This window comes from Pristis pectinata, chromosome 8, assembly GCF_009764475.1.
Source record: "Pristis pectinata isolate sPriPec2 chromosome 8, sPriPec2.1.pri, whole genome shotgun sequence".
Classification (NCBI taxonomy): domain Eukaryota; kingdom Metazoa; phylum Chordata; class Chondrichthyes; order Rhinopristiformes; family Pristidae; genus Pristis; species Pristis pectinata.
Genome location: NC_067412.1, coordinates 3,700,754 through 3,720,944, shown reverse-complemented (window position 1 = coordinate 3,720,944; position 20,191 = coordinate 3,700,754). Strand labels below are relative to the sequence as shown.

Below are 20,191 nucleotides of genomic sequence, written 5' to 3'. Positions count from 1 at the left end.
CAACAGCAATGTGTACGAGGCATTTAATCAGGCACATGTTCGGGCAGATGTGTACTTTAAATTGGAACCATGGTCAGCACTAACACTGTGGGCTGAAGGGCCTGTTCATCTACTGTTCTATGACTGCCTTCAGGAAAAAAAATTATTCCTTAAATCATCCCCGATGAACAAATCACCCAGCCATTGCCACGTCACTGTTTGCCAAAGCACCGGGTGCCCAAACTGGCCTCCAGTCTTCACGTGTTACAACAGTGACTGCACTTCAGAGTCTCTCCCTGCCCAAAAAATCTTTTTGGACATCCCGAAAGGGGCTATATCAATGCAAGAATCTCTTTCCCATCATCCACATTCTTCAGACAGTTTAACTTTAATCTGAGCCCCACCCATTCCACAGAATTAAGTGAAGCTGATCGACAATGGGGCAGCCATTGGGTACTGGAGAAGGGACAAGATGGACAAACATTGGGAGAGAAGGGATGTAGACTTGGGTTTTAACTCCTCCGGCAGAGCAGATACTGGGTTGAAGGATCTCCTCTCCGTGACCGGACGCAGTGACCGCACCCCTACCCCCTCCCCGACCAGACGCAGTGACCGCACCCCTACCCCCTCCCCGTGACTGCACGCAGTGACCGCACCCCTCCCTGTGACCGGACGCAGTGACCGCACCCCTACCCCCTCCCCCTGACCGGACGCAGTGACCGCACCCCTACCCCCTCCCCGTGACCGGACGCAGTGACCGCACCCCTACCCCCTCCCCGTGACCGCACGCAGTGACCGCACCCCTACCCCTTCCCCGTGACCGGACGCAGTGACCGCACCCCTACCCCCTCCCCCTGACCGGACGCAGTGACCGCACCCCTACCCCCTCCCCCTGACCGGACGCAGTGACCGCACCCCTACCCCCTCCCCCTGACCGGACGCAGTGACCGCACTCCTCCCCATGACCGGACGCAGTGACTGCACCCCTACCCCCTCCCCCTGACCGGACGCAGTGACCGCAATCCTCCCCGTGACCGGACGCAGTGACCACACCCCTCCCCGTGACCGGACGCAGTGACCGCACCCCTACCCCCTCCCCGTGACCGGACGCAGTGACCGCACCCCTACCCCCTCCCTGTGACCGCACGCAGTGACCGCACCCCTACCCCTTCCCCGTGACCGGACGCAGTGACCGCACCCCTACCCCTTCCCCCTCCCCGTGACTGGACGCAGTGACCGCAATCCTCCCCGTGACCTGACGCAGTCACCGCACCCCTCCCCGTGACCGGACGCAGTGACCGCACCCTACCCCCTCCCCCTGACCGGACGCAGTGACCGCAATCCTCCCCGTGACCGGACACAGTGACCGCACCCCTCCCTGTGACCGGACGCAGTGACCGCACCCCTACCCGTGACCGGACGCAGTGACTGCACCCCTCCCCGTGACCGGATACAATAACTACACCTGACTGTGGGCTCATATGTTTATGTGTTTGCTTTGTAATTTTAGTAAATAAAAAAACATCCAGACGCCAATACCAAACCACATTCTTTTTATTGCACCTAAAAATCTGCTGATTTTTTAAGACATTGATGTGTTTCACCCCAGACATTTACTCTGAAATACCCGAGAAGGCAGTTGAATCATTTGAAAGAGCCCTCACAGAACACCACCCTCATCAGAAGTTAGACACCCCAGCTGCCTGCTGCATGGAGATTGGGTGTCACCTGGCAACACTTCCAGTTATTCATCGGCAGAGAAACACTGTAGGATTTCACCCCCATTCTCCTTCCCAGGATGGGAAAGGCACTGCCCTTTCCAAAACAAGGATACCCACCGAGAAAGGGTTGGAACAAGCTCAGTACAGTTCTGTTCCGTAGAACCATGGAACACTACAGCACAGAAAACAGGCCATTCGGCCCTTCTAGTCTGTGCGGAAACTTTATTCCGCTAGTCCCATTGACCTGCACCCAGTCCATAACCTTCCAGACCTCTCCCGTCCATGTATCCATCCAATTTATTCTTAAAATTTGAGAGTGAGCCCACGTTTACCATGTCAGCTCATTCCACACTCCCACCACTCTGAGTGAAGAAGTTCCCCCTAAACCTTTCCCCTTTCACCCTCAGCTGGAAGGTTCAAACTTCTGTAACATGGAATTAAGCAGTTTCTGTATTTCATTGGGAATGTTGCACGAGGTAGGGAGACCCCCACCCTGTACTGTTTGGTTATGTGAAGAGCTAGATCCCTTCTTCGTGGGAATGAAAGTGAAACAAGACCTGCCCAACAACAGCCAACCCTCAGGTCGCTCATTCCTGGGCAGGTTCTCGCAGCGGCCGGCACAGCCCATGGGCTATCCAACAATGTAATCCTCACCGACTCACTCGGGGATTCGTGTTAGGGAAATAACTTCACAAACTAATCCAGGGGGACACTTGCGCCAACGGCCCTGATCACACCAGCCCTCGACCACACATGGCTGCAGAGTCACACTCCCCAATCATCGTTGGGATCGTTGGCCTTCCCACCTCTGAAGTCCATCGTCTCCAATGTACTGGATGTGGCAAGTTTGCTCTGTCCCAGTGCTGTCCGAGCCATACAACAGGTCCTTCACCCCACCAAGTCCATGCCAACCTCAAGCACCCACTTACACCGACCCCATTTTATTCTCCCCACATTCCCACCAACTCCCCCTAGATTCTACCCCTCACCCACACGCCAGGAGCAATTTACAGCGGCCAATTAACCTGCGCGTCTTTGGGACACGGGAGGAAACCGGAGCCCCCAGGGGGAAACCCACACAGACACGGGGAGGATGTGCAAACTCCACACAGGACCGGTGGTCAGGATTGAACCGGGGTCACCGGAGCCGAGAGGCAGTGGCTCTACCAACTGCATCGCTATGCAGACAATGGCCCATCCCAGCGCTTCCACACAATTCCCTCCTCGTGTGTTCGCTGCCCACCGACGACCTCACAATCTACCTCGTAGTGGCCCTTGCACCTTACTGTCTGCCTGCACTGCACTTTCTTGTAACTGCGACACTTTATTCTGTTATTGTTTTACCTTGTACTGCCTCAATGCACTGTGTAATGAATTGATCTGTATGGATGGTATGCAAGACAAGTTTTTCACTGTACCTCAGTACATATGACAATAATAAATCAATTCCAATGTCATTGACCGATTGACCATTCTGACCAGCTCTGGTGGTGACTACAGAAAGGATGGAGTCTGTCTGAGAGAAACAGGAATGTGATGTATGCAAGTTTTTCACTGGACCTTGGTACAAGTGACAAAAATAAACCAATTGCAACTCTACTGGGGACTGAGGGATGGCTTTGAGCTTTGGGATGTGTTGGTTTGGATCAGGACCCACTAGGGTTAGAGGGTCAGTTAACAGGCAGCAGGACGTTTGTTCTCACCGTCGGAGGTTACCCTCGCTGCTGCTTTGATCTGGGCCACGTCTTTGTTCCCCAAGTCCAACTCCATTTGCCTTTTTGCACCCAGGCTGGGCTGATATCTGAGAGTTCAGGCCAAATCAGTGAACTGACGTTGCTGGAGGAACAGTCATAGAGCAATACAGCACAGACACAGGCCCTTTGGCCCAACCAGTCCATGCCATCAAGCTGAGTAACTCAGGAGGCTGGTGTCAGTGATGCTCAGACTTACAGCTCTAATTTGCCTTCGAATCCAGTGTCCGGGGATTGGTCATTGGCGGTGGGTTGAGGAGTTTGGGGGCACTGGGGGGGGTGGGCAGTGGGAGATTACTGGTGCTGTGGTCATCAGCCTGTTGGGGATGGGATGGTGCCTTGGCTGTTAGACCCTTTGGGACTGGGCTGGGGCTTGGTGTTGGGGACGGGGTGTGGGCAGTGGGGCAACATGCCTTGTTGGGGTCCCTCGGGGGTTTAGGTTGTTGGGGTTCTGCCAGAACAGAGACAAATCACATTCCTGTTTCTCTCAGTCAGACTCCAAGATTGTGATATCAAGAGTCCATCTTATCCTACTAGAGAACCGTTCAATAGAAGCTGTCCTTGAGCCTGGTGGGACGTGCTTTCAGGCTTTTGTATCTTCTGCCCGATGGGAGGGGGGAGAACAGAGAGTGTCTGAGGTGGGTGGGGTCTTTGATTATGTTGGCTGCTTTACCGAGGCAGCGAGAAGTGTAGACAGAGTCCATGGAGGGGAGGCTGGTTTCCGTGCTGTGCTGGGCTGTGTCCACAACTCTCTGCAGTTTCTTGCGGCCCCGAGCACGGAGTGTTCTCCGCTTGCCCAAGTGTTTATGACTGCGACTGCAACCAGGAATATTATCCAGGGCAAAGCAGCCCACGTAATTGGGAGTCCCCTCACCATCTCCATCCGACACTATTTTCCAACTACTTGCCAAGATGTCTTAAGTGCCTCCCAAATCCACCCCAGAGGACAAGGGCAGTGGACCCCTAGTTATACCATCACCTCCAGACTCTACCCCACCCCACACTGCCCCAGCTGGGGTATTCAATCACTCTTCTGTCATTGTCACTGGCTCAAACTCCAGGAGCTTCCCATCAAACGACACGAAATGGCTTCAAACTGTCAAAGGCAACGTGTTCTCACAGAGAGTGGGTGGCATCAACAAGACCCCTGACAGTGATGCCCAAGTCTCAAGAACGAGCAAAAAGAAACCCAAATTAAAAGTGTTACTACCTCTTCTGTCACTACTACAACAATGATCCCCAATGTCCAAGCTCAACTCCAGGGGTGTAAAGACCTTCGTTCTTCATATTAAGGATTGCTGGTGTTTAGGATTCAATATACTTTGGAATGTTGGAGTGACTTTCCCGGATGGAAAAGGGGCTCCACGCCAGGATCTGCAGAGCCGCAATGCACATGGGAGTCAGGCAGATGAGCCAAAACATGGCCCCGTGAAGGTCTTCCAAAGCACTGCAAGATAAGATACAGGACATGTACATCAAAATACACAGTGAAATGCATCTTTTGCATAGAGTGGGGGCAGCCCACAAGTGTCGCCACGCTTCCGGCGCCAACATACCATGCCCACAACTTCCTAACCCATACGTCTTTGGAATGTGGGAGGAAACCAGAGCACCCGGAGGAAACCCACGCGGACACAGGGAGAACGTACAAATTCCTTACAGACAGGGCCGGAATTGAACGCTGGTCACTGGCGCTGTAATAGCATTACGCTAACCGCTACACTACCATGCCTGCCCAAAAAAAATGGGACAGAATTGGCTTCTCAAGCAGGATTGTTAACTTCTGCTTCTACGGTGACTTTAACAGAGCAAAGTATTCCAGAAAGCCGAAACAAAGGAAGACATTGGGCTGGGCACAGAGGCAAGGTTAAAGGTGGGAAACCTCAGGGCTTGGGGCCAAGCCAACTGAAGGCATGTCCAACAACAAAACAAAACTGAAAACAAGTGATCAACCCAGGGGCCACAGAGCTGTGGGTGGAGGAGCTTTCAGAGAGTGAAAGGGAGGCTGTGGAGACATTTAGATCAATGTTTTTGATGCCATTTTACTCTGAAAGAAACACGTGGTGAAGTGAATGGCAAGTACTGAACGAGGGAACACAGACCTGAACTAAGAGTTCGTCTGATGAAAGATTGTGGAGACAATGATAGAGGTGTACAAAATATTAAGAGGAATAGATAGAGTGGACAGCCAGCGCCTGTACAAAATGCTCAATACAAGAGGGCATGGCTTTAAAGTAATGGGTGGGAAGTTCAAGGGGGATATCAGAGGAAGGTTTTTTACCCAGAGAGCGGTTGGGGTGTGGAATGCGCTGCCTGGGGTGGTGGTGGTGGCAGGTACATTGGTCAAATTCAAGAGATTACTAGATAAGCATATGGAGGAATTCAAAATAGAGGGATATGCAGGAGGAAGGGGTTAGATAGTCTTAGGCGAGGTTTAAAGGTTGGCACAACATTGTGGGCCAAAGGGCCTGTATTGTGCTGTACTGTTCTATGTTATTGCCCTGATCTCTCAACTGTTTATTCATTAAGGTAAGAGGTCAGATGAAATAATAAAAATAAAAACAGGGTTAAAAATAACTGATAGATAAAAGTCTGGTTTTTAAAAGGGAAGACATACAAAATTTTAAAAATTTTCAGGAATAAAAAAATTGAAAATTAAAGATGCTGAGGATCTGATAACCTGAAACGTTAACTGGTTCTTCTCCAAACTTGCTGAAAGGTTCCAGCATCTTCTGGTTTTAGTAATAATATCGGCAAATGGTTCCGCTGACCTTCTGCGTTCTCACCTTTGGTCCGTCAGTGTAAAGTCATCCTTCAGCTTTTCGTAGTTGAACTGGTTGAGTATGGTCACAACCAGCATCGGGGCGAGAGACTGGGCTGGCTTCGTAAACAGAGCATTGGTTCCAAACACCATGGAGGAGAGAGGGAAGCTGGGGCAGGGGGGAACACAACTGATTCTATTACACTGCCCGGAATGTACATTGTGTGTGTGTGTCCTGTCTCGTACCTTTTGCAATGCAAGAAACCATTCGGCTCATCGAGTCCATGTCAGCTCCCAGCAAAACAATCCCATCGGTCCCATTCCCCCACCTTATTTAGAAACATAGAAAACCTACAGCACATACAGGCCCTTCAGCCCACAAAGTTGTGCCGAACATGTCCCTACCTTAGAAATTACTAGGCTTACCCATAGCCCTCTATTTTTCTAAGCTCCATGTACCAATCCAGAAGTCTCTTAGAAGACCCTATCGTATCCGTCTCCCCCACTGTTGCTGGCAGCCCATTCCACACACTCACCACTCTCTGAGTAAAAAACTTACCCCTGACATCTCCTCTGTACCTACTCCCCAGCACCTTAAACCTGTGTCCTCTTGTGGCCACCATTTCAGCCCCGGGGAAAAGCCTCTGACTATCCACATTTCCCTGGTACTCTCTCACAGGCCCATCAACTCTCTTTTAATTCTTTTGCCACCTACCTACACATGGGGGGGGGTGGGGTGGGCAGTTTACAGCGGCCAATTAACCCACCCCGCGTGCCTTTGGGATGTGGGAGGAAGCCGGAGCACCCGGGGGAATCTAGATTCCAGCATCTGCAGTCCTTTGTTTCTCACACAGAAAGTATTCGTCTATTAAAAAAAGAGCTTGCATTTCTGTAGCACCTTTCACATTCATTTCAGGATCTCCCAGGACCGCGCCGTTAACGAACTCAGAGCCACACAGCACAGAGACAGGCCCTTCAGCCCACCATGAACGTGCTGAACATGGAGTATCCACCCACACTAATCCGATTTTCCAGCACTCGTTGCATGGCCTTCGATACCACAGTGCTTCATGTACTTGTCTCGATGCTTATATGTGGTAGGTCTCTCTGCCTCCACCACCCCCTCAGGCAAGCGTTGTCACTGATTGATGCAAGAATGGCAAATTTAAATAAAAGGATGGTTTGTGAAGGACATGGGGCACTTTTAGAGCCAGAGTCATGCAGTGAATCAGCAACGATACAGGCCCTTTGGCCCAACCAGTCCATGCTGACCACCTAGTCCCAATTTCCTGCATTCGACCCCTATCCCTCCAAGCCCACCCCTCCATGCACCTATCCAAGTGCTTCTTAAATGACACTATTGTACCTGCCTCACCCACTTCCTCTGGCAGCTCGTTCCATACACTCACCACCCTCTGTGTGAAAAAGTTGCCCCTCAGGTCCCTTTTAAATCTTTCCCCTCTCACCCTAAATTCATGCCCCCTAGTTTTGGACTCCCCTACCCCGGGGAAAAAACTGTTCCCATCCACCTTATCTATGCCTCTCATTATACTTCCATAAGGTCGCCCCCTCATTCTATGTTCCAAGGAAAAAAAGACCTTGTATATTATATACTCTCCATATTAAAAAAATAACTATACATTGTCCATGCAAATCACCCAAGAATGTTGGTTTACTGTATTCTCACCCCCTCCTCAGCCAACAACAACTCTTCCAGCAGCAAATCGCCAAACATCCAGGATTTCTCCACAACCAGAGAGCAAACAGAAAGCAGCACAGTGGGTCGAGCCGTTGCCTCACAGTACCAGAGACCCGGGTTCAATCCCGACCTCCGGCACTGTCTGTGTGGAGTTTGCACGTTCTCCCTGTGACTGGGTGGGTTTCCCCTGGGTGCTCCAACTCCCCCCACCCCCACGTACCAAAGGTGTGCAGGTCGGTGGGTTAACCGGCCGCTGTAAATTCCCCGATGTGTAGGTAGGTGGCAAAAGAATTAAAAGGAGAGTTGATGAGCCTGTGAGAGAGTACCAGGGAATTAAGGTGGGGGAATGGTACTGATGGGGTTGTTCTACTGGGAGCTGACATGGACTCGATGGGCCAAATGGCTTCTTGTGTTGCAAAGCGTATGAGAAAGGACACACACACACAGAATCTATTTGTAACACAGTAAGAAAAAAAATTATTCAATAACTTGCACAACATAAAAAAAGTACAAATCAGCACTGAAATATTATTGTGTCTAATTACTTTGGTTTAAGAGTGGACAGATTTGTAATAATCCGAATGTATTAACAAAGTTGGCCATGTGTGATAACCTGAATTAAGTTATTTTCTGTCCTCACCTGAAACCTGGTAGGTTCTGAAATCCCAGCTCTCCGGGATATCACAGCCTGCCGATACAGACACCGAAGTAACTCAGGAACATTAACGTACACCTTCCTTAATGAAGAGCTGGACACACATCAACATTTCCAAGCAGTCTGTGACGTAGGTGAGCAGGAACGAGCCTTACCTGCGTTTGTACTTCTGAAAGTCGGTGTCGATGATGTCAGCCAGAGGCAGGTTGAAGAGGCTGAATGCTGCTGACACCATCACCCTGGCAGAGACAATGTGGAGATGGCGATTTGATTAGAATATTCACATTAAAAAAATATACACATACAGCAGTCAGAACAGGGAGACTCCCCGAGAACACAGGGCTCAAAGCAATGGGGGAAAACACCCCCAGCCCTGCACCTGGGCCCAACACGTAACTGAAATTCAGGATGTTCGCATCCCCTGCAGTCCCTGTAAGGCAGTTCTGAGATATGGGATTTATCTGCATTTGGAAAAGCAAGAAAAGATTAGGGGTGGTCATCACAGCTTTGTGCATGGGAATCCATGCCTCATGAACCTGATTGAGTCTTTTTGAAGAGATGACCAAGAGGTATGGACTCTGCCTTTACCTCTTGCTGTCTTGGTGAAGCAGCCAGCATAAATCAAAGACCCCACCCACCCGGCTCATTCTCTCTTCTCCCATCAGGCAGAAGATACAGGAGCCTGAGGGCACGTACCACCAGGCTCAAGGACAGCTTCTATCCCACTGTTATAAGACTATTGAACGGTTCCCTTATACGATGAGATGGACTCTTGACCTCACAATCTACCTTGTTTGACCTTGCACCTTATTGTCTACCTGCAGTGCACTTCCCTGTAGCTGTGACACTTTACTCTGTACTGTTACTGTTTTTACCTGTACCTCAATGCACTGTGTGATGAATTGATCTGTACAATCGGTTTGCAAGACAAGTTTTTCCACTGTACCTCGGTACAAGTGACAATAATAAACTAAACAAGGGCAGGCTCGTAGACATTGTAAGGACCTTAGCAAGGCCCCACGTGGTGGGCTGGTCCAGAAGGATAGAACACATGGGATCCAGAGCTAGCCAACTGGATACAAAACTGGCCTGGTGGTAGGAGACAGGGTGGTAAGTGTAGGGGTGTTGACCAGACTGGAGGCCTGTGACCAGCGGTGTGCTGCGGGGATCGGTGCTGGGCCCCCTGTTGTTTGCCACATATTAATGACTTGGGAGAGAATGTAGGTGGTACAATTAGTAAGTTTGAAGATGACCCCAACATTGGCAGTGTGGTGGACAGTGAGGAAGGTTGTCCTCGCGAGGTTGCAACAGGAGCTGGATCAACTGGGGAAGTGGGCAAAGGAACAGTAGGTGGCATTTCACTCAGACACGTGTAAAGTGACGCACTTTGGGAAGTTAAACCAGGGCTGGACTTGCACAGTGAATTGGAATTGGTTTATTATTGCCCCTTGTACCGAGGTACAGTGAAAAACTTGTCTTGCATACCGATCGTACAGGTCAATTCATTGCACAGTGCAGTTACATTGAGTTAGTACACAGTGCATTGAGGTAGTACAGGTAAAAACAATAACAGAGCACAGAGCAAAGTGTCACAGCTACAGGGAAGTGCATTGCAGGTAGACAATAAGGTGCAAGGTCACAACAAGGTAGATCGTGAGGTCAAGGGTCCATCTCATCGTATAAGGGAACCGTTCAATAGTCTTACCGCAGTCGGATAGAAGCTGTCCTTGAGCCTGGTGGTACGTGCCCTCAGGCTCCTGTATCTTCTGCCTGACGGGAAAGGAGAGAAGAGAGAATGACCCGGGTGGGTGGGGTCTTTGATTATGCTGGCTGCTTCACCAAGGCAGCGAGAGATCCAGAATGAAAGGGCCCTGAGGAGTGTTGTTGAACAGAGACCTTGGGGTGCAGGTACATGGTTCCCTGGAAGTGGCGACACACGGGGACAGGGCGACGTATGGCGTGCTTGCCTTCATGAGCCAAGGCATTAAGTACAAGAGTTGGGACATTACATTACCGCCGTACAAAACATCGGTCAAGCCGCACTTGGGGCACTGTGTGCAGTTCTGGTCACCACACTACAGGAAGGACGTGATTAAGCTAGAGAGGGTGCAGAAAAGACCACCAGGCTGTCGCCTGGATTGGAGGGCTTATCAGGAGAGATCGGATAGGCTGGTTCTGTCTTCCCTGGAGTGAAGGAGGCTGAGGGGAAACCATAGAGGGATATAAAATAATGAGAGACTTAGTTGGGTAGATGGCCAGTGTCTGTTTCCCACAGCAGGGCTGTCTAAACCTAGAGTTTTAAGGCAAGAGGGGAGAGGTTTAAAGGTAAATCTTTCACATGACGAGTAGTTGGTATCTGGAGGCTGCCAGAGGAGGTGGAGGAGGCAGGGACAGTGAAAACATTTAAGAGGATGTGGACAGGCACTTGAAAGATATGGAACTATATAGACAGGCAGGAGGGTCAGCATAGATGTGATGGGCCAAAGGGCCTGTTTCTCTGCTATACAACTCCATGAGTTCAGATTTCCATCAGGCAGAGCTCCACTCTGGGACCAGGGACCCTCTACAGTAACCCAGAGTGGTCCAATACACCTACGGGTACCCCTTTAACCAGGAGCAGGACCCAGAAGAGTCAACCAGAGTATTCCTCATTTATTTACTTGGCTAAATTTGACTTCCCTGGCAGCGATGACGGAATGTGAACCCTTATTCCTGGATCAACAGCCCAGCTTTCTAGATTTGTAATCCAGTAGCACAAGCACTGCACTGTCATAACCAGACGTGGCAATGGGATATCGCGAGACCCATCACTTACATGTTTCCAACGAGGAAGAGACACAAAATGTAGTGATGACTTGGGCCCAAGACCAGCATGACTCCCGCACTCAACAGCTCCAGGTAGAAGGCAAAGAGAATGACTCGGTAATAACCAAACCTCTTCAGCAGTGACTGGCTGCTGAGCACCAGGAGCTGGGGACAGAAGAGAGGAGGTATTCAGTGCTGGGCACCATTGCAAACCCCCAGAGGTCGGAGCTTTGAAAAGGTACATTGCCAAATGGAAAAGCATAAAATGGTGCATTAACCGTAGAGTTAGAGAACTGATCTAACCCACAAAGTGCTGGAGGAACTCAGCGGGTCAGGCAGCATCTAAGGAGGGAAATGAAACCCTTCATCAGGACTGGAAAGAGGGGAGATGGCCGGGTATAATGTGGGGGGAATGGGTGGGGCGGGTGAGAGGTGGATCCAATGAGAGGGGGTGATAGGCAGGTGAGGGGAGGGGAGAGAGTGGGAAGGATGCGAGAAGCTGGGAGGTGATAGGTGGAAGTGACAAAGGGCTGAAGATGGAATCTGATAGGAGAGGACAGTGGACCATGGAATAAAGGGAAGGAGGTGGGGAGGGGAACCGGAGGGAGGAACGTGTGGGGGAGGGGCAGATCGAGAGGGCAGGGGAGGGGAAAGAGAAGGGGTGATGGGGGCTGGTGGGATCAGGGATAACGAAGGAAAGGACAGAAGGGAGTGGTTACCAGGAGTCAGAGAAATAGATGTCCGTGATGTTTTGTTGACACAAACACAATAGGAAGTTACGGAAGTTCTCCAGGCAAGTAATCATTGCATATCTGTAACGTTGTTATTTCCCCCACTGTTCTAACATCTCTTCACGGGACTGGTGTCAAACGTCACAGCGGCGAAAGTGCCCGGGGATGTCTCACCACATCAGAAGCACTGGACAGGTAGGGTACAGAGATTGCCAGAGAATACTCAGCAGGTCAGGCAGTGTCTGCGGAGGGAGAGAAACTTAACGTTACAGTTCCGGAACCCTTCCTTTGAAATGAGAAAGAGAAAAATTGAAACCAATGTTAGGATAGATAATCAAAAGCCCACAGTGATTGGATCCAGGGACGAGCGGGAGGCTATAATTAGAAAAGCACGTGTACCTTGGTGGGTCCTCACCTGGAGCAGATTACATGGATAATGGGGGCGAGGCCACAGGGAATATGAAGGTGAGAGTGTTGACCGACCAAGTGCAACACTGCCCAAATAGTGGCGACACGTGAACGGAGCAAAAAACCCGTCTACTGGAGGAACTCAGCGGGTCAAGCAGCATCCGTGGGGGAGGAAGGACCTGTCAACGTTTCGGATTGAAACCCTGCATCAGGACTGAGAGTGGAGAGGGGAGATAGCTGGTATAAAGGGGGGGGGGAGGAAGGGTAGAGTTGGGAGACAAGGGGCAGTGGAAGCAGAAAGGGGGGGGGGATAAAAAGAGGCAGATGGAGCATAGTGGGGGAAGGGGAGGGGAGAGGCTGGAAGGTGGTAAGTGGAGACACAAAGACTGTAGGGGCTGGAAGTCGCGGGCAGGGTCTTGAACAAGCTGGAGTTTACGGGAAGTGGGACAAGCACGGAATAACCTGAGGATGGCCACAGACAAGGCCCTTCGGCCCATCTGGTCCACGCCGACTACGGTGCCCACCAAGTTCGTCCCATTTACCCACGTCTGGCCCAGATCCCTCTAAACATTTCCCATCCATGTACCTGTCCAAATGCCTTTTAAATGCTGTTAATGTACCTGCCTCACCCACTTCCCCCGGCAGCTCGTTCCACACACCCACCACCCTCTGCATGAAGAAGTTGCCCCTCAGGTTCCTCTTAAATCTCTCCCCTCTCACCTTAAACCTCTGCCCTCTAGTTTTTGGTTCCCCTTCCCTGGGGAAAAGACTGTGTGCGTTCACCCAACCTACGCCCCCCATGATCTTCTACGCCTCGATAAGGTCACCCCTCATTCTCCTCCAGTCCGATGAATAAAGTCCTAGTTTACCCAACCTCTCCCTGTAACTCAGGCCCTCGAATCTTGGCAACGTTCTCGTAAACCTTCTCTGCGCTCCTTCCAGCTTAACGACATCCTTCCTATAGCAGGATGACCAAAACTGAACACAATGCTCCAAGTGTGACCTCGTCTCGTACAACTACAACATAATGTCCCAACTCTTACACTCAGTACCCCAACCGATGAAGGCCAACGTGCCAAACACCTTCTTCACCACCCTGTCTACCTGTGATGCCACTTTCAGCAAACTATGTACCTGTACCCCTAAGTATCAGCGGTGGACGACTGCTTTACCACACAACCAGACGCTGATGTGAAGCAAGCCAGCTTCCCCGGGGTGGGGGGCGGTGGGAGGAGGGGGGTAATCTGAAGAGTTGCAGACAAGGTGTCATGGCAACAACCTTTCCCTCAATGTCAACAAAACAAAAGAGCTGGTCATTGACTTCAGGAAAGGGGGCAGTGTACATGCTCCTGTTTACATCAATGGTGCTGAGGTCAAGAAGGTTGAGAGCTTCAACTTCCTGGGAGTGAACATCACCAATAGCCTGTCCTGGTCAAATCATGCAGATGCCACGGCCAAGAAAGCCCACCAGCGCCTCTACTTCCTCAGGAGGCTAAAGAAATTTGGTTTGTCCCCTTTGACATTCACCAACTTTTACCAATGCACCACAGAAAGCATCCTATCTGGATGTATCACAGCTTGGTACGGCAACTGCTCTGCCCAGGACCGCAAGAAACTGCAGAGAGTTGTGGACACAGCTCAGCGCATCATGGGCACCAGCCTCCCCCCCTTGGACTCTGTCTTTACCTCTCGCTGTCTTGGTGTAGCAGCCAGCATAATCAAAGACCCCACCCACCCGGGACATTCTCTCTTCTCTCCTCTCCCATCGGGTAGAAGATACAGGAGCCTGAGGGCACGTACCACCAGACTTAAGGACAGCTTCAACCCCACTGTGATAAGACTATTGAACGGTCCCCTTATACAATGAGATGGGCTTTGACCTCATGATCTACCTTGTTGTGACCTCGCACCTTATTGCACTGCACTTTCTCTGTAGCTGTGACACTTTACTCTGTACTGTTATTGTTTTTACCCTGTACTACCTCAATGCACTCTGTACTGACTCAATGTAACTGCAGTGTGTAATGAATTGATCTGTACGATCGGTTTGTAAGACAAGTTTTTCACTGTACCTCGGTACAAGTGACAATAATAAACCAATACCAAAGAAGGTGCATCACCTGGGGACAGATAAAGCCAGCACCATACATGATGCTCTTTACAAAGGCCGGGAGCAGGTTCTGGGGGATCAGATGGTCGGCGAAAATCAGCATGAAATTGTTCAGAAAGGCCAAGTGGAAGACCTGGAAAAAGTTCATGATGATGAAGAGCAGGAAGTCTCTCTGGGTGACGATTTGTTTGGTCAGGTGGAAGACAGATGACCAGGAGAGGTTGGCCACCTCGTCCACCCTGTCCTTCATTGACCTCTCGCCTTGCTCGTACTGACTGACGCTGTGTCGCCCGGTGTAACACATGCAAGCGAAGGCCAGCGCGGCAACGAACAGCATGAAGAGCTGGAAGTTGAAGATGTTCTCCATGTTGCTGGAGACGAGGCCACAGAACAGGACGCCGGAGGAGCCGGCCAACGAGGCCACCTGGTTGTACTTGATGAGCAGCAGCCGGTTCTCGTGCTTGGTCGAGATCTCGGCGAAGAGCGCGCACTGCGCCAGGAGGACGAAGGTCAGCAGCCCGTCGAAGGCACAGAGGGCGACGACCAGGTGCAGGCCGCAGAGCCAGTCTCCCTCCTGGTAATCCCGCCACGGGAACCACGGCAACAGGAAGGCGATGGCGTAGAAGGGAGCGCCGTACAGGATGGAGAGGCGGCGCTGGGCGCAGCACGGGAATCTGGAGTTGTCCTGCAAGTAGCCAAAGAGGGGGTCGTTGAAGGCATTCCATACCATGAAGACCACCTGAAGGGAAAAGCAAAATACTTTCACCACCATGAGTTATAGAGCAATACAGCACGGATACAGGCCCTTCGGCCCAACCAGTCCATGGTGCCCACCCAGCTGGTCCCAGTTTCCTGCATTTGGCACATATCCCTGAGCCTCACCCCTCCACATACCTATCCAAATGCTTCTTAAATGATACTGTTGTACCTGCATCACCCACTTCCTCTGGCAGCTCGTTCCATATACTCACCACCCTCTGTGTGAAAAAGTTGCCCCACAAATCTTTCCCCTCTCACCCTAAACCTATGCCACCTAGTTTTGGACTCCCCTACCCTGGGGAAAAGACTGTTACCATCCATCTTATCTATGCCTCTCATAATTTTAAACACTTCTATAAGGCCGCCCCTCATTCTCCTACGTTCCAAGGAAGAAAGACCTCGCCTGGCCGACCTCTCCTATAACTCAGTGCCTCTGGTCCTGGCAACATCCTCGCTGGGTTGTTGCAAGTTGGGGGAAGACTCAACAATCACTTCCAAGAAAGAAAACTGGATTGAAGGAGAACATTCCAGGGATAAAAGGGGAAAAAGCTGGATATGTATCTCACAGCACCAGCACAGGTACAATAGGCTTAATGGCCCCTGTATATTCTAAGATTCTTAAATGGGACTAATCAGCAAAGTTGAAGGCCCCTCACTCTCCCAGGTTAGTCATTTAAAAATAACCCCTGCTATAAGACTCTTGAACGGACCTCTAGTACAATAAAGATGAACTCTTGACCTCACAATCTCGTTATGGCCCTTGCACCTTATTGTCTGCCTTTTTACTACCTTGATGTACTTATGCATGGAATAATCTGTCTGGACAGCAGGCAAAACAAAGCTCTTCATTGTATCTTGGTATACGTGACAATAATAAACCAATTTATATGGCAATAAATCAAAGACCCCACCCACCCCGGACATTCTCTCTTCTCCCCCCTCCCATCAGGCAGAAGATACAAGACTCTGAAAGCACGTACCACCAGGCTCAAGGACGGCTTCTATCCGCTGTTATAAGACTATTGAATGGACTTTTTCTATGATAAGATGGACTGTTCGACCTCACAAGCTACATTGTCGTGGCCTTGCACCTTATTGTCTGCCTGCACTGCACTTTCTCTGTAACTGTGACACTTTATTCTGCATTCTGTTATTGTTTTACCCTGTACTACCTCAATGCACTGATGTGATGAAATGATCTGTATGGATAACAAGCAAAATGTTTTCCACTGTACCTTGGTACATGTGACAATAATAAACCAATTTACATGGCAATAATAAACACACTACCAATATCCACAAGCAGAACAGCCTCTGGATCATAGCATGAAACATTCCAAGATTCCGCCTCCTTTAAAAGGAATTTGGGAGTCTGGTTAAAACCACAAAGTACAAGACAAAAGTGTATGGGTTTCCTTTCCACCCCCAGTCCCAATGCACCACCCCCAGGAACCACATTCTGATCCACACTCAAGTTCCAATCCCAGTGCCCAGAATTCTGCTGGGACACGTTGCTGCAATAGGCGAACTGTTCCCACACGGACGTCCTCCAGTGAGAGGCGAGCAGGGTCTGACGAGGCTCCTCGGAGATGAACGGACTGGCTGCACTCTGAGAATGAGGACACTGACTCAGGAACCTCAGGAGATGACGGGTGGGCGAGGGAGGAAAACGAGTGCCTCATCCGACACCGTCGGACCTTAACCTGCCTGCTCGAGGTTAGAGTTGGCGCCAGATGTTCAACCAGTTGGTCACAAAAGGCATCGTGTCTTCAGCCCATGGACGAGTTCAGAATCAGGTTTAATCACCGACCTGCATGATGTGAAATCTGTTGTTTTGCAGCAGCAGTACAGTGCAAGACATAAAAATTACCATAAATTACAAAATAAATAAATAATGCAAAAGAAAGGAATGACAAGGTGGTGTTCATGGGTTCACGGACCGTTCAGAAATCTGATGGCGGAGGGGAAGAAGCTGTTCCTGAATCGTTGAGTGTGGGTCTTCAGGCTCCTGTACCTCCTCCCCGATGGTAGTAACGTGAAGAGGGCATGTCCCGGGTGGTGAGGGTCCTCAGTGATGGATGTTGCCTTCTTGAGGCACCGCCTCTTGAAGATGCCCTTGATGGCGGGGAGGGCTGTGCCCGTGATGGAGCTGGCTGAGTCTACAACCCTCTGCAGCCTCTTGTGATCCTGTGCATTGGAGCCTCCATACCAGGCGGTGATGCAACCAGTCACCTATTCCAACCAGCTTGGGAAAACCCACTAAATGCTGGAGGAACTCAGCAGGACAGGCAGCATCCTGTCTGACCCACAGAGTTCCTCCAGCCCTTGTGTATGGCCCCAGATTCAAGCATCTGCACTCTCTTGTGTCTCCAGCTTGGGAAACAACTTGATTAATTGGATTATATGGAAAATCCGGCCAGAAACCTTGGGTTCACTCAAAACCCACATGTGCACACTATCTGGCCCCAGTCGCCAAGGCAATGAACCCCACCCCCCACCAAACTTCCAGAGAAGGAAGTCATTGCACAGAAAATGCTGGAAGCACTCAGCATCAGGCAGTCTCCAGAGAGAGAGAGAAACAGGGTTGATGTTTCAGGTCAAAGACCTTCCGTCAGGATTGGGAATTGAGGAAGCAAGTTGGGTGGGGAGGAAATGGATAGAACAAAGGTGACACCACTGGTTACGGAGTCAACAGGTTAATAAGTTAACGAGAACAGTTAGAGAAAACAAAACTACCATCCTCGTTAATCAATTGACTGAATGGTCCCAAACAGTGGGATCACCATGGCCACCCTGGTCTCACTCTAGCAGAGATATTCCCCTCCTCCCTCCCGGCAACTAAAAAACCAATTTGTTTTCTCACTTTCCTGGTTTTGATGAAGCGTCTTTAGCCTGAAACATCAACCGGCTCCTCTCTCTACAGATGCTGCCTGACCTTCTGAGGGTTTCCAGCATTTCTCGTTCCCCCTCCCCCCCCGCCCACAGATTTCACTTTCAGGACCTTTCTGCGGTTCAGCCGCAATATTCCCGGTCCCTTGGGATCTGTGACCTTCCTCGCCATGGACCCTCGCAGAGAGGGAATGACCCTGGGTGACCGAACCAGCCATTCCCATTGGATCCTGCCTCCACTCAGGTGAATCAGAGGCAGCCACCACTGACAGAACCTCGAGTGGCCACGACCCTGCTGAGCACCGAAAAGTATCCCTCTAAAGTGGGCGAGAAACGCGTCCCCCGATGCAGGACTTTGACCCAAAACGTCGACAATTCCTCCCCCCCCCCCCCAACAGATGCTGCTTGACCCACCGAGTTCCTTCAGCGGGCTGCTCGTTGGTTCAGCTCACCTGTGCCTGGTGAAAGTCTCTCTCAGAGATTCTGTACTGGTTTAGGAAGAGCTTCACGTAGTAGAAGCTGAAGAGGTTGTTCATTAAGGCAGCTCCCAGTGTTGTAAAGGAGTAGGCAAGTGCATTCTGGTGAATCCCCAGCCAGCTCAACTTCATTTTGATTGCTGGAGGACGTCCCAGTTGGAGGCGATAATACTTCCCGTCCCCACATCGGCCAGGCAAACCGCGACACAACCTGGAGGCTGCCCTGAGGGAGAAGATGCAGAGTTTTCAAATAGATCTCAAAAAGGATCAACTTAAAACACATGGAACTCCGCCCCCCCCCCCACCAAGCTACTCATACAAGGTGCTATAAGGAGAGGTTGGACAAACTTGGGTTGTTTTCTCTGGAGCAGCAGAGGCTGAGGGGAGAGGTGGTAAAATCAAATATCCTTCGTGTGAAAGTGCCACACCAGACCCCTGGCACAGGTTTAGTTACCTCAGGGAAGGGGGCTACTGTCCAAGGCACAGATATAGCCGGTTGGGTGTGTGGCGGGGTTGTAGGTTGTACCGTGTAACCCCCCCCCCCACCCCCCGGGGTCAGACCGGGTCTCCCCACCCATCCCATCCCCTCCCCTCCCCCAGGCTCGGACTGACCCTCCCCTCCCCGCCCTATTCTCCCTTCCCCCCCTTCCAGGGTTGGACCAGGTCTCCCCCTGGGGTCGGTCTCTCCGCCCCCCCCCCCGGGATAGCACTGGGCCCCCCCAGGATAGCATCAGGTCCCCCTGCCATGGGGATGGGGATGGGGATGGGGGATGGGGATGGGGGATGGGGGATGGGGGATGGGGGCTCTCTCTCACCCCCCCCCCCCGGGATGGGACCGGGGTCTCTGCTCCCCCGGGACGGGACGGGACGGGACGGGACGGGACGGGACGGGAGTCTCTCTCTCCCCCCCTCCCCCCGGGATGGGACCGGGGTCTCTGCTGGGACGGGGGGGACGGGGGACCGGGGACCGGGGACCGGGGACCGGGGTCTCCCCCCCCCCCGGGGTTTCCCCCCCGCGGCCTCACCGGTAACTTTGTATCCACCGTCCCCAGCGCGCGACGCCGGAAGCTGAGCGGCGCCCCGCCCCCGCCGCTCTCCGATTGGTCGCTGACGGACCAATGAGACGGCGCGAGGCCGCATAAAAAGTGAGGGTCACGTGGCTGTAATTAAAGGGGCCGCTCCCGGAGCCCTGGACCGGGGGGGGGGGGGGGGGGAGAGAGATAGACCCCCCACTGACCCCTCCCCCACACACACTGACCATCACACTGACCCCTCCCCCACACCTGACCCCCACCACAGACCCCCCCACTGACCACCCCCACTGACCCCCCACACACTGACCCCTCCACAGACCACCACACCGACCCCTCCCCCACACACACAGACCCCCCCACTGACCCCTCCCCCACACCTGACCCCCACCATACAGACCCCCCCACTGACTGCC

The 20,191-nt window shown here is 51.7% G+C and overlaps 1 protein-coding gene across 2 annotated transcripts; it reads right to left on the bottom strand.

Annotated features, from left to right (window-relative positions):
- Positions 1 to 1,516: 1,516 nt before the first annotated feature.
- Positions 1,517 to 19,821, bottom strand: mfsd13al (major facilitator superfamily domain containing 13a-like). Of its 2 annotated transcripts, none has more exons than XM_052022518.1 (7): positions 19,770 to 19,821; positions 18,721 to 18,967; positions 14,631 to 15,359; positions 11,382 to 11,536; positions 8,722 to 8,805; positions 6,238 to 6,381; positions 1,517 to 4,898 (listed from the first exon to the last, which is right to left on the bottom strand). In XM_052022518.1, exons 2-7 carry the CDS (start codon positions 18,874 to 18,876, stop codon positions 4,757 to 4,759), a joined length of 1,410 nt encoding a protein of 469 aa, XP_051878478.1. In that variant the 5' UTR covers positions 18,877 to 18,967; positions 19,770 to 19,821; the 3' UTR covers positions 1,517 to 4,756. The 2 variants fall into 2 exon arrangements, with proteins under 2 accessions (XP_051878478.1, XP_051878479.1); XM_052022519.1 differs by lacking the exon at positions 19,770 to 19,821 and adding an exon at positions 19,199 to 19,294 and having other exon boundaries at positions 1,537 to 4,898.
- Between the last annotated feature and the right edge of the window lie 370 nt (positions 19,822 to 20,191).

Bases quoted from the DNA above. Each gene is read 5' to 3' on its own strand.
- mfsd13al (XM_052022518.1), bottom strand. From the start codon at position 18,876: ATGAAGTTGAGCTGGCTGGGGATTCACCAGAATGCACTTGCCTACTCC. The intron at 6,382-8,721 runs GTAAGGCTCGTT...CCCCTGCCCCAG, and splicing joins TTTCAGAAGTACAAACGCAG to CTTCCCTCTCTCCTCCATGG. The intron at 4,899-6,237 runs GTGAGAACGCAG...CTTATCTTGCAG, and splicing joins TTTACACTGACGGACCAAAG to TGCTTTGGAAGACCTTCACG.